At 37.8% G+C, this 14,998-nt stretch overlaps 1 protein-coding gene across 1 annotated transcript in view; it reads right to left on the minus strand.

Moving 5' to 3' along the window:
• The window catches only part of LOC106157305 (glypican-5), a 39,925-nt gene that overhangs the window by 20,462 nt on the left and 4,465 nt on the right, over nt 1-14,998 (minus strand). The window contains exon 2 of the mRNA XM_086996621.1: nt 11,416-11,592. Coding sequence (XP_086852747.1) covers nt 11,416-11,592 — 177 coding nt within the window. The remainder of the gene's footprint in view (nt 1-11,415; nt 11,593-14,998) is intronic.

Raw genomic sequence — 14,998 nt, forward strand, 5'->3', positions numbered from 1 at the left:
TGATAAATGATCAACACAAATAGTTCAATTTCTAGATATTGCTATGTCAATGGATGGTCTGAGCTAAATCATAGCCTAGGTGTCCCTCATATATAAATTCTCCTACAAATTGATTTTTATCCTAATTGCGCTCCTGTTATTGCCAATATGTACTTGACATAAAGTATCATAAAAGCTGTAAAATGCATAAATCCCAGAAGTTGGATTAGCAGCTTCAAATTACACATTCATAAAAGGCTCTCTCACTAATCTCCACCCAAGCATAAAATGGCCGCCATTTCCTCTATGGAGCCTCGGGAATCATCCTGCGCTGACAACTAATGTACTACCAGGAAAAACACACTGTCTCGCCAGTCTTCAGAGCTTCGACAATGGCTGACAGACTCATTGAGGCTCAGAAATGGGAAATAAAAGAAAAAAAATGTAGCAGATTATTTCCCAGAAGTTGTTAGTGATTTTTCAGCAACGTCTTAATGGATGAGGAGTATTATAGCTTGCATGATCAGAGTAATTGTATTTTTCCTATTTGTTATAGCAAATTAAGCAGAAGGTTAATATGGTTGTTAAAGTAAACATTACTTTGGTGTGTCCCTCAGTAAGTTGCCATAGCAACTAACTTGTATACTTACCTAATATGTGGTAAGAAAGATCAGAATTACAGAAAAGGGAAGCCACATATTCAACTTGCTGACATGAAAATCTAATACAACAAATCATAAGCAATTCTATAAACAATTCTTTTTCTGTTAATTAATATATAATCTCTTTGTATTCTTTTGATAGATCCTAGCCATTGTAAGTAAATGTGGTAGTATCAATAAGGAAATAATAATAAATTAATAGTACTAACTAATCACTCACTAGTGTTAAAGTTGGCATATGAATAAACTTTAACTACTGCGCAGTGTTAACTACATCCTGCAGCGTTTTCTCCACATCACAATGGCTGACGACTTCACACCAGCTTGCACACCAAGTTAATGAAATGGAAAAAGTTTTCCACTTATTTCTGGCAAGCTTTCATGATATCATTATGGCTGACAAATTTACCACTGTCTGTATTGAGGGTAATGAAGCGAGGAGTGTGGTCTACTTAAGTTTGATAGACATGCTACACAATTTCTTCCATTATGACCTCCATAAGTAATAGCCAATTTATGCAACAGTGAGTCTTGGCATGGAAGAAAGCATGCTTAAACTTATCTTGGTTTCACGGCCTGTGTAACTTTATCTCTTTATGTTCTAAGAGACTTCATAAAATAAACTGTAACTCTAAAAGATCATGGCCAAGTTCAGGGCCAATCTAATGTGAGTTTGAGTATCTGTGACTGACCAACCCTCCCTCCCTCACCACCTGACCAACAACCCCCTATTAAGAAGAGTTCATAAAAATAAAGAAAAAGAAGTCGTTTAATAAACAACCTGTTTTTCAGACTTGGCAATAAAGAGGCTCAGATTTCCATCGTACCCTGCTATTTTCCATCCTGGTCCATCTGTCAAAGCCAACCAAGAACAGAGCCAGGAATGTGAACACAACCCACCGACTGGTAACTCTATCCTGGTGGTAGTCTGTGACATCACAGAGCTTCCACTTCTCTGACTTGACAGTTGGAAGAAAAGGAGACAGAACAACTGAAGAATACTGCTGGGTTTGAATTTGGAATGTTTGTTAGGTCTACTCTTTCAGCTCTTTTACTTAAAAACAAATGTAAGGCACATGGAGATTTTTAATGAAATGTGCCCTACAAAGATGTGTTATTATTATTATTCTTCATTTTTTATTATTCCTGGATGTTTTTAACCTCTGTCACCTTCTGTTTTAACCCCTTTCTTAAACTGATCAGAATATTTTGACAATGATATACCACACTCCATTTTCTTATAATTTACATAAAAGAAAAACCCGTAAAAGAATAAATTGCAAAGAATACAAGCAACCAAATTTCTACAGCTGTAACTACTTCAGAAGTCCGCAAACACATTTCCTGTTTGTGACAAAAGAGAAAAAAATTGCAAACTGTACATATTTGTAATTTGTCACAAAACAGAGACAGGCAATGACAAATGTAGTCGAGATAATGACATAATTGCAAAGTGTCGTAGGAATTCTTAATAATGGATACATAGTAGTCTGTGTATAATTGGGACATTTTAGGGCCAAAAAATCTATCCAAGTTACATGAGGTTTCAAATCAGGTAATGTTCAAAAGTATGAGGTTTCAATCAAATTCATCTGTTCTGCATAATTTGTTTATAAAAAGCAATCACTCTCCCCTTCCTCTCAGTCCTTAGAATCTGACATGACTGACTTCATTCTTTTTTTTTCTCAGACTTCTCCAATGTTTTTTAACTATTAATTATGATACCTACATGTCAAAAGTAAGATAAGAAATGCAAAATATATGAAATTAGTTTAACAAAGTGATACATGTTAAATACATCATGACGTATATCCATGCAACCAATACTATATAATATAATATGTATTTCCATATAATGCCACTAGATTATCACAATGCCAAAGGACTTTCATATGCCTTAAAAACACAGGGCAATAAATATAGATTAGTGAGTGGAAGAGAAACGCGTTTAAAACCTAATCAACAATCATCAATCACTTCACTGTTGTGACATTTCCAGTGCCTAGAGTTCACTCGTACTCAATACTTGACTTAACCTGCTGCCCTTCCCCTGCCTCCTAATGTTTAAGCTGTTTTTGACTTGTTCTTGTACACCCTTTCTTGAGTGCATGCAGAAAGCTACAGTAACTGCGACAGCCCTTTGGGACAAAATATACTGTTGTCTCAACACCACAACTTTCTGTTCTGAACTGTGTTTACCTGTTTTTCTACTGTACACTGATGTTTTCTTTGACCTAAATTGATAAGCATCTTTCACAAGAGGTAACTTTTACCAGGAAGATCTTATATATTATACACTCTAGTCTAATTTTGTAATATACAAATGCCCGCAAGGCATGCTGACATGGATGCATGCTCTTGAAAGCGCATGCACATATAAATCTGCACTGCCTTCATATTTAAGGTTACTTAAATTCACAGCACATTTCACAACCAAGGTGATTTTTCATTATTTTAACTTTTTGGAAGAGCTCCAGTGTGGGCTGAACTTTTTCAGCACTTCATTTTAAGGACCTGCCTTTATTTTGCTACTTAACCATTTTGAAACTGCACTTTACTGCCATTAATTTTTTTAGAAACTAGAAGTGTGCTTCTATAATTTGACTTCCTCCACAAAAACTCCAGCTCTGACTTCATCCTATCAACGTAACCTTTTAATCTGAAGCTGGATTTTTCTGGTCTCTTCTGGCTGAGTTGTTTTAAACTTGCATTCCTTCAACAACATTTGGTTTGCCAAAAAACCAAATGCTTCAAAACATGTCGTCTCAGATTAACTAGTTCATATATTTGAGCCACAAGACAGTTTCGTGTAAGTGCTATATACCTGCACGTATTCTTAAAATTTATATGTTGGCACATTCCTTAGTGTGTGTGTGTGTGTGTGTGTGTGTGTGTGTGTGTGTGTATGTATGTATGTATATATGTATGAATGTGTGTGTGCGCGTCACTTCATGGTAGCAGGTATGGGACTATGTCTGGAATGACGACATATAAACAGTCCGTAAAGAAATGTAAAGAGAACCAACCAGACATAAGACCCAGCCAACACCTTCCTGTGGGAGCATCACCTACCACCTGCAACTTCTGCAGCATGAAATCAAGAGCACATTCAATCAAGATGATCCACAGACTATGGCCGCATTCTCATCGAGTCGAGCCATGGCTCTACAAAGCCACGACCTTAATATGGCGGACCTACATGAAAGGAAAACCAGCTAATCTTTTAATAGTCTCTCCGCCTCTCACATGCCTCCCCATGCGTCATCCCTGCGGGGGTACAGTCATTAAATCTCGGCTCCATTGGGACGACACATGGCTGACCCACTTTAAAGCACTGCTGACTAATTCCCTGGTCTCCCCACCTCCACATGCACTGTCACTGTTATGGCCTTACATTTAAGGGATTTAATCCGTTTAATGGCATATGTGGAAGCGGTGAGACTGCCAGGGAAATAAGGCGTATTGCTGTAAAGTGGGATCAGCCATATTTGGTTGGCAGATCAGTTAGTCCGCAGATTGCCTGTCCAAGAGAGTTCATAAAAGGGAAAGACCATTTTATGGAATAAAATTTTTAAACAGACAAAAAAATATGTCATATTTCAAACCCCAGGTAGCTCATAAATTATTCAATATGCCACAAAACAACTCGGATTACATGCAGCGTGTCATTAACTACATAAGATGTCACTCCGCCCAAATTTAAGTTCTAGAAACTCAGGCAGACAAGTAAATAGAAGTGTCCTAAGATCTGACACAGCGGAACTCGTGGCATGCGTGTTTGTGGAGTACTGAGGCGAAGGAATGACTTGTAGGCATGTGATCCACAGAACTTCTTACCTAAGTTGAAGAAAGATCAAAACTGAAAAAGATGTGTCTAATCCACCTGTAACTCTAAATCATGTTATGTTAGTCATATTAACTGAGAGGCAGAGTAAAAAAAAGATCATGGAAAATTTGAGGGTTATTTTTAGACATCTTGCACATTTTTCGCATTGAAGATCAAAAGCAGCAGTGACTTGTATATTGCACAGAGATCGACACTCTGTCCACCAAGTTTCAAAAGAGAAACAGTACTTTTAACTATCTCGACATAAATAATGGCCAAATTCTGCATGACTTGCTTGAACATGATGTATAACAAACATGCACAAGAAATAAACTGGTAAGAAAAGACAGAAGAAGGGCAAAGAAAAAGAAGGAAAATAGTTGAACTAAACCATACAAAAGTGTCTAGTATCTTGACCCTGGCATAAAGTCACCTGCTTGCTAAAGTATGCGTTGCCCCAGGCCAGTCTGGAGACGGTTCAACTGTATAACATCCTTAGGGTCACAGTCTGACGCTGTCCTAAACATTTTACTTTTTCACACTGCCACCTTGACACCAGTGAAACATCATCAGGGACCCCAGTATCTATCCTAGCCCCCCCCCCCCCACCCCATCTCTTTCATGTCAAAATTTCATATTCACATAAATAAATTCTTTTATCTGTATTGTTATAACATTCTGCCCATCTATCCCAGACAGCATGTATTCCATTAACAGATAAATAAAATAATTTATCTTTTTCGCTTATTGGGGGAATTCTAACCATAAAAACCTATGGCATTTTATCTGTAATATTAAGCGTCTGTACTAAGGTCACCTGCAGTCAGTGCTAGACTGTTGTCATATTTTTTTTAGAGTACAGATAAAAAGTTAGATTTATGACGCCATTTTTTTACGTGCTGTCTGTGAGATGGCACTGCACAAATGTTATCATGGAACAGTGACAAACCTTGAACAAGAAATCATGGGATAAAGGAGTTCTTCATGGTAACAGCCGCTGGGTACTTAGATAACATATACTTTTTTTTATCTATCCAAATTCTTTCAGTGAATTTCAATCATCTTTTTCTATTATTACTAAGAACTTTTTGGTGGAGAGAGGGAAGAAAAGGAAATAATTAGCCCATTTTCAAGGATTAAGCTCCTAATTTTCTTAGCAGATCAGTGCATCATGGGACCCCCTCCCCCTAAAAAAAGGGGGACCAAACACTTATTGTCTACATTATAATAATTGTCAGTGTACCAAGGGAACTTTTTTCCCCCTGAAACATTCTGCTGGGTAAGTGGGGTTGAAAGGTGGTCTGATCTCCACACACTTTTAGCCTCTTTGTTTTCCAGAAACATTTATTTGCAGTTTAGCTTTCCACATTCCCTGCAACCCAGGAGAACAGATAGCCGTGTTTACTGACACCTAATTATGACTACCTTGTGTCAGGTGTAATCTTAGCGTGTGTCAACACTCGCGTGTTTTCGTTGGCCAGGTATATGGATGTTATCTTGCTTTGCACACAAGCGGACTGGGGATTTGGACCAAACTCGCCTCTCCGCAGCTAAGAGAGGTGTATTGTATGCTTCTTGTGTTTGGTTTGGATGTATTTCTTGCTACATGTGTTGCTGTTCTTCAGAAACTTTTGATATCTATTGATAGTAAACTGATATAGCATTGAGAGAGAGAGAGAGAGAGAGAGAGAGAGAGAGAGAAAGAGAGAGAGAGAAAGGGAGAAAAAGAGAGAGAAAGAAAGAGAGAGGGAGAAATAGATAGAGAGGGAGATAGAGAGAGAGAGAGAGAAAGAGGGAGGGAGAGAGAAAGAACCAGAGCTGATTCCTTTCTAATAAGCCAGTCCCTGATCATTGCCAGACAGGTTACAACAGTAACAGCAAGAAAAAGGGGTCTCCTTCAAATAATCCTACAAATTCAGTTTAGAATATGACTCTTAAAAGGACACCTCCCTGGTCTCTGAAGCAAAATGCTTAACTCATGACACACCAAACAGAAAAACCACCATTTATCTCCCCCAACCTCTGCCCTCCGTAGCAACTCAACTAAAACCAATGTTTGCCCATCTGATATTCAAACATGCAGCTCTCTGGATCAAATGTCAGGTAGTCGGATACTAAATCCTTTTTTTACGCTGACCTAGCTGGTTTTTCACTGAATACAAACAACTTCTACACAGCCAACTTGAGTGTTTGTCGCATAGTAATCTCTAGTGGTAAATGGACACAAACAACCTTTTATCACGAACAACAGATACTTCACTTTGAATAGGGAAAAGAGAACTTAAAAGCTTTTAAGAAACAGTTTACCACATTGTGTTTTTTTAGAGGGTTTAAGAAAAGCACGTTATCTCCTGGTAAATTGACTGGTACTGCCACTCTTTTAGTGACAACACAGCAGATAAGATATGTTCTTATGTCCCCTGTAAAACTCTGAATTTAGATCAGTATTTTTAAGGCTACATTGTATTGGATATAACATTTTAAAAAGTTAGGCCATTTTTAGAACAGTTATGTTGCTAAACTATGAATACAAAGAGAAAGTGAATCATTTGAATAACTTGCCATGTTTCTCTGAATAGCAATGCTAAAAGATACATTGTCTGTCTGTCTGCCTCAAATACAAAACATCTGCATCTACACACAAGTGCACAGCCATGCATGTGCAGACGAGCAATTTCTCTCTCTCTCTCCCCCTCTCTCTTTCACACACACACACACACACACACACACACACACACACACACACCAATCCCTTTTCTCCCAAACAAAGAGCTGAAGGCCACAGGTCTTCAAACACTGACTCATGTCGTCCAGGCAGATGGCACTATCTTCACTATTCTTTCTTCTGGACACCTTTTTATTTCATGGGCAGATGTTCCATGCAAAAGAACAGCAAGATATATCCATTAAAGATATTAAATAGATATGGGTTATTTTTCTAGCAAATTGATTTCTGATTGTTCTTCAGTCCATGCTGAACACTGTTCATATGGTTGTGTTTGATTTTGTAGTGCGCCAGATAAAATTATCAGACTCAAATCTCATTTTGGAGAGATCAAAGAGAAATAGTCTCTCTCTCTCTGTCTTTCTTTCTTTCTCTCTCTCTCTCTCACACACATACACACATAAATTGTCAATCTGCCATAAAATGACAAAGTTATAAGACAGGTTGCTCTCTCTCTCTCTCTCTCTCACACACACACACACACACACACACACATACACAAATAAATAAATTATCAATTTGCCACAAAAAAGCAACCAGTTATAAGTCAGGACAGAACTGGTCACCACCAAACAGCCCACACACCTGGTCACACACCTGTTCTGTCACCTACAGGACATACCAATGACAAACACTGCACCCCAGTGACATCAAACACTGTCACACTACAACCACATCCTTCCTTTGACTAAATGTCCTCTGTCTCTTAACTCTCCTAAACAGTTGACACTGGGCCGACTGGTTTGTAACAGGACGAACTTAGGCTGTATTCCCAGAGCTTTTAGATCGATCTATCCACACGGGGAGTCTCACTAGATTACTGTCAGATAATTTGGCTTAAATGTCCGTCCCTCCTACTTCAAGCTGTAAGGGGGTAATTAACTTTCGTGTCCGCTCGGCTGACAGCTATTTAGCGTGAATCTCTAGGGAGTTAGGTCGATCTAAAGTAGATCAATCTAATCTCTGGAAATGGGGTCTTAGATTGTGTTTTTGGACAGTTGTCTGTATTGGTGGAAATGACTCCAGTTTTCTTGATACCAGTGTTGTCACAGTCATTTCCTTCACCTCGGCTCTTATCCCATATCATGTTTACAGGGACAAATGGTTACAAATATGGTTTGAAAACGGAAGGACTAAAATAGAGTTTGGTTGGTTTTGATAGACCTTTATGATCTGGAACAGTTCTGTACCCTTGGTTTGATGCAGAACTGACTAAGGGTACATTCACCATAAAACTATCATACTAGGAAGATCAATCCAACTCTGCGGAGACTCTTGCTGAATGTAATCAGTTTAACATATTAACACACCTACTCTTTTCCAACATAATTTCTGTCCTCTTCTCCAGGCCAAGAGGAGGCGTGTTAATCCATTTATCTGACTGCATTCAGCAAGAGTCCCACAGGAGTTGGTTTGAACCATCTAGTATGATAGTTTCATTGTATATGCACTATAAAATTGAGTTAAGGATGGCGGACAGTAACAATACTGCTTATTGGTGCCAATTCTGTCTCACAGTGGTAACCCCCCCCCCCCCCCCAGCCCCCATTACTCAGTACCATACGCCTTCCAAACACAGTCAATTTCTATCCCCCCAGTGTACTGCAGTATTTTCTCACACTCAACAATAAGCCCAAATTGGGTGCAGTCCATTTCAATTCCTTACTGAATATATAGTAATTACCCTAGTCAACAGAGCTGATTGGGTATACTTCCCAAAGGAATTATTTGTTAAAGTACCCAAAATTCTGATACGAAATTTCCGAAATACAGAGTTGGTTGTAGGAAATTCCGAATACATACACACAAAAGAGCTGTGGGAAGGCAATGTTTTTTAGTAATCTAAGGCATATAATGGTTTATTGAATAGTTTATGACATGATCTTTGAAAGAAGGGAATTGTCTGAAAAGTGTCATTATTACCAAAATCAGACACAGTTGACAAGGTTAATGGAGTGTCACCACCCAAAAGACTATCATCACACAGCCAATGTTAATTGCACACTTCCACAAATTTCCTTTTGTTTAATTGATTTCAGTTGAACTGCCACACCTCTCCAAGTAAATAACTTCAAAGCAAACCAGACAATTAATTCAACTGTTTTTTACAAACTGTTTTCCTATATTAACTACCATATTCTATATTGATGTCACTTGATGGCACAATGGAAGAAATAATGTCCTTCTGCAAGACCCCAGTACTGACATGGGCTAACAAGAAAACCCTTCAAATAAGCTAACCAAATTGTACGCGCAATGTCAACTGAGCCTAACAGTAAAGTACACTACAGTCATCTCCAGTTCTAAGCCGCGTGTACAGTAGCCGTCTGTTGTATGTTTTACCTCAATACTGCCTAGATTGTTCTGTATACACTCGCTTTGTTGACTTTCTTACTTCCAAAGTACCCGACCCCGCGTTGACTCTGAGCTGTCAACAGACGTCATTGTCATCCAGTATTGATCAAAACGAACTGGGACCAACATTCATCATTGGTGTTTGGCCTTTGGCTTCTCCGCAGTTGACAAAAAAATTCATTTTGCTCCCGAGACTTCAAATTATATTTAATTATTCATGTACATAAGCATGAACACTTTTGTTATTGATATTTTGTTGTTGGACTTGTAAAGCTAAATCTCTATCACAAATTGCCAATAACATCCATTTTAGAATAAAAAGAAACAGTTATACAATGTGGTTTATTTGCAAATCTTATCCTAATATTTTTCACCCAATGTTGCAGTTAGGAAAAATTCTCTACGTTTACAGCAGTGAATGTACAAATAATGCACCAGCATAAAGACAGAGGCTAAGTTTTTTACAATCCCCCCCCCTCCACCATTTTATAGCCCAGTTAACTAATATGTCATGGTTAGATAACAAACAATATCAGGTGTGTGTTGATTGGTTCTAAGCTAAACTGTCATAAGTTGTCTGGAAACTTGCCTCATCTTGCACCATCCAGTGAACCAGAGAGAGACCAGCCCATGGAAACAGTTCACTTTTTTGCACAAATCTTGTTAAATCAAGAAAAACAATCTCTTTCTTCTCAGAAATCATTGCTCGATGCACTCAGATCCCATGTTTTATATTATTTCGAATCAAGTAATTTAGTCCTAAATGTCTGGCTAGCCATTTAGGCTGTTACGCCTTCCTGTACATAGAAGAAGGAATTGTCAGCCTCATATACTTTTTATTTAACAAGTTTGATCATTTTTAGGTCTAAATTGGAAATATAAAGCAGGACATGTAGACATACAAAATATGACTTTGGGACATTAAAGTGTCTAGAACATAGCTGTACAGGTCAGACTGTATACAACCAACTTTTCTACCTCAATCCCCGTAGCTTGCCATTCATCGTCAAACAATTACAATGATAACATCTGATGGATGATGAAATTTGCACTCTAATTGACTAAATTGGAGTAAGAAAAACTATAGCTTCAGCCTCTTGAACTAGCTCTCTTCTGGCAACCTGTCGGAACAGAAGAAACACTAATGGAAGTTGTTGGGCAAGACACCCTCAGAGTCAAAATGAACCTAATCTAGTAGCCTAAAAACCCAGGAGACAAAACTCATGATTGATTTTTATCTCAGTTCCTCAAGAAACCATTTTCTCTTCTGCCTCATTGATTTTTGCCTGTGATGCCCTAACAGTAAGGATAGCCAGCTTCCCACTGGCAACAATTCTTTTAAAGGCAGGGTGAAAAAAAACTTTTTAAAGCTGACTCAATAATAAATTAGGAAAAACGTTTGCAGGTCACATACTTTTGATCATTTTGCTTTAACCAGTGAGTTCAAAACATTTCTGTCAAAAAGAAAAGTTAGAAAAAGATAACTAAAATATTGTTTCCTTTATCAAAATCAGTTGTATATATAATGTCACAGACAATGAAAACACACACACCAAACCCAAAAAGGATATTCAGCCCACATACTGTTCAAATCTCTCCATGGACATATAAGCAAAGCAGGATACTTTGCTTTGGCTGTGATCTGAATACAGAGCCTCACATTTGTATTCCTTTAATAATTCCACCACTCCGAGATTATATGCAAGGCTCTCTGTATGGAAACATGCACTGTCGTGGACTTGGTGTTAGAGAGAGAGAGAGAGAGAGAGAGAGATGAAGGGAGGGGGGCATCAAACATATCAACATTTTCAGTGATTGATCTTAAACATATCTATTGGTGGAGACATTGTTCTTTTTTTGTCACTTACCCTGAAACTGTTTTGCACTGGATGTGACCAAATTTTTCAGGTAAGAATTAGTAATTTTGACAACTTCTTCCAAATCTTTTTCAGCCGCCTTCAAGTATTTTCTCTCCATAGCGCGATTACAGCAGCTCTCCTGCCCTTTGTGTTGCCTCCCTCTGTAGCAAATTTCCATGTCGTCATCTGAAAGAAATTATAACATTTTATCATTATTAAACTCTTATTAAACATAAAACTAAGGGAAAGGGGCAATTTTTTTCCTGGAACAATGTCATTCAAAAATTTAACTGTATTTTCTTAAAACATACATGACCTGATTATAATATATTACAGAAATAGAGTTAAGGCACACAACAAATGTCATAACCCTCACTTTCATAAAATCTTTCCCCAAAGGGGGAAAGTGACAGAGGGTGGATAGAAGACTTACATAATATTCTGTTCTATTGCAGATGGAGCATAACCCTATACAAGCAGTAACATGTATACTGATAAAAATGCTAATCAATTTTTTCAACATGGCAGAGATTGTTTGAGAAGTGCACCATCTGTTTGTGTAATTAGCAGGCAACTACTGTCACAACTCAGACATTTCTAACTCCTCCATTTTTTGTATTTAAAAATCCTTTTTAACAATTTGCCTGCTACACATTTGACAGAAAGTTCCTCATCAGTTTGATAATGTTAATTGGTAAAATATGTCCTTATATCACTTACTTACAATTACTGTGATATAATATCTGTGAGCATTATGATAATTATTAATGTGACAAGAAAATACATGTAAGTTTCATAACAAAGCATTTTTTTGTGACAAAACAAGAGTGAGTAGACATTTTGTCAACCAAAACTTTCAATGTGAAACAGTCCTGCATTGATTCTGAACAGAAGATTCAATATGGCTTCACATTTCTCCTCGTTGTTGCTAAGTGATACGTAACTGGAAGGCTTAGTTTGATGTGAGCCATCATCTTAATCAGCCACAATCTACAGACTTTGTCAAACCAAGGCAAAGCTGATTATGATGATATTACAATAATGTTATTGATCACAAAGTTGGTCTGAAGTTTCCAGACGTTCTATCCATGGTGTGGTGTTTTTAGACCCCATTTCCAGAGATTAGATCGTTCTACTTTAGGTCGACCTAACTCCCTGGGGGTTCACGCTAAATAGCTGTCAGCCAGCCAGTCACGAAAGTTAATTACCCCCTTACAGCTTGTAGTAGGCGGGACGGACATTTAAGCCAGATTATCTGACAGTAATCTAGTGAGACTCCCCGCGGGGATAGATCGATCTAAAAGCTCTGGGAATACAGCCTTATTTTCAGTGAAAAGTATTGAGTCGTATCTCCACTCAGTCTTGGTAGAGCTTTCCCTGTCTTGAAGACAAGATCATCACTTATGACACCCGGTCTAACCACCGAGTAACCCCCCCCCCCCCCCCCCCCCCAACACACACACACACACCTGTGAGGCTGAGGGGGGTACAATACCTGAAACTAGGTCAAGCAGTTAGCTTTGAAACCTCATTGACAATAAATATCTAAAAAATATCATTTAAAAGTAATTAATAGGTCAACCAAAAGCAGTTTCTTCATGGTAACTTTATACTAATATTTACTCAAGATTGTCTTTGCTATAATGAAGTCACATGGCCTAAGCTTGACAAATTTTGATGAATTAAATGGCCAGGTTTACCATACCAGGTTAATTCAAAAGCAAAAGAACCAGGTGAAAAATATAATTACATGATGTAAGATTGCTTCATGGTTCAAATATCCATTAACTCTAAAATAATGGAGACATTTTAAAAGACTATCTTAAATAACGTCAATACACAAAATCTGGAACAAGATGCACTGTCCTCCCTCTTCACTTCAATCATAATGACGGTAAAACTTCACTAAAATCTCATATAAGTGGCCTATTTAGCAGACATTAATGGCAAACCATAGAGCTGCTAAATCCGTTCTTAATTGAATCAAAATCCCATTGGAGGAGCATTAGGCTAGATGGAGTGGGAGATTTCACCTTGGTCGCACTTGGTAAACCTCATATTAAACAAATTTTAAGGCGTTCTTCAGCACACAAAAATGTACCCAAATAAACATATTCCTCTGAACCAGCAAATCTCTCCTGGAATTCTATCCAAAAATAAAGTAATAAAGAAACAAATAATCAAATTACTCGTGGGTTCAAATCTAATAAAGAACCTTTGTGTTAGTTTGGGTGTTTGATGGGAGAGTGCTCTGCATTTATCATTTATACAGATAAAATATTGGAGTCTTTATTCCCCTATATATTAATATTATTATATTTTTCAATAAAGAAATTAAGTGTAAAAAATAAACAATGGATTCATCAAATGTTTATAATCAACACAAACAAATGCTTTGTGAAATCAATCAAATGCATGAGTAAATCAAACTATTTTATTTTAGATACATATAAATATATATAATAAGAAACGCATCCCAAAGTAAATCACAGTCAGCGGTCCAGTGAACCTAGAAGACAGAACTGGTCTTATCATCAATTATCTAACATATCGCCAGCAGATGGATGCTGCCATTAAGTTAATTGCGCAGTCATTGTGAAGTGTTTTATGGAGTAATGTCCCTGTTCTGTGGATGCCACAGGCAAAACACCAGCTGAATCAATTCCTGGCTGATTCATCATTTTTTATTGTCTTGAAATTTGTGATTGTGTGTGTGTGTGTGTGTTTGGGGGGGGGGGGGGGGGGGGGGAGAAGAAAGAGAGAATTAGGACGCATTACTTATACCAGGTTTTGCTGTTATTTAGAAACTTTTGACAGCAGTTGCTTGTTTACTGTTATACATTAAAGATAATGTGTGAGAGAGAGAAAATGAGAGAGAGAATATGGCAAACACAACAGAGAATAAATGTACGGATAATGAATAAAGAATGGTGGACATTACATTGGAATGACATAATAACGACTTAATTGCCACTTTACTTTACCAAAACATTAATCCCACCAAGTTGGATCGATCTATGTAGAATGACAGTGTCACTAGGAATGAGCTCAAGGACAGACCCAACTGATGACAGGGTAGGGCAGCCATCTTGGGACCAACGCGCTCCACTGCCTCCCTTTATCTCCATAATTGCCCTCTTATCAAAAGGAAAAGGTGGGCTTTTTCATCCCAAAGGACTTAATAAGAGACCACTGGGAGTTCTGAATGCTTTTTACATAATCTTTAAGTCATGATTTACTTAGTTGGTCTAGACGAGGCTGGGGTGAGCCTCCGACGAGAGATCCTTGTTAGATAACTTCCAAAGCTTCATCAAAATGAACCAAATCAAGACGAAATTTGACACAAATGATATGTTTTATGGACGCAAATATATAACATTTTCTTTGGCCAATTTAGCCAATTTGGTTCAGGTTTATTATGCTGGAATATGTATGGGTGATGGAGCAACCAGGCGGAGAGCTAGAACTCTCATTTAATGTCACTGAGAGAGATAACATTACTGTAAGTGAATGAGGTGATTTTCTCACAGACAGAAATTGGTCATAATGACCAATAAAACTTTTCCCCAGTTTATCTGGTACTGAAATCTGT

The sequence above is a fragment of the Lingula anatina genome, chromosome 10 (assembly GCF_051362555.1).
Source record: "Lingula anatina isolate TDL-2025a chromosome 10, LinAna3.0, whole genome shotgun sequence".
Lineage (NCBI taxonomy): Eukaryota > Metazoa > Brachiopoda > Lingulata > Lingulida > Lingulidae > Lingula > Lingula anatina.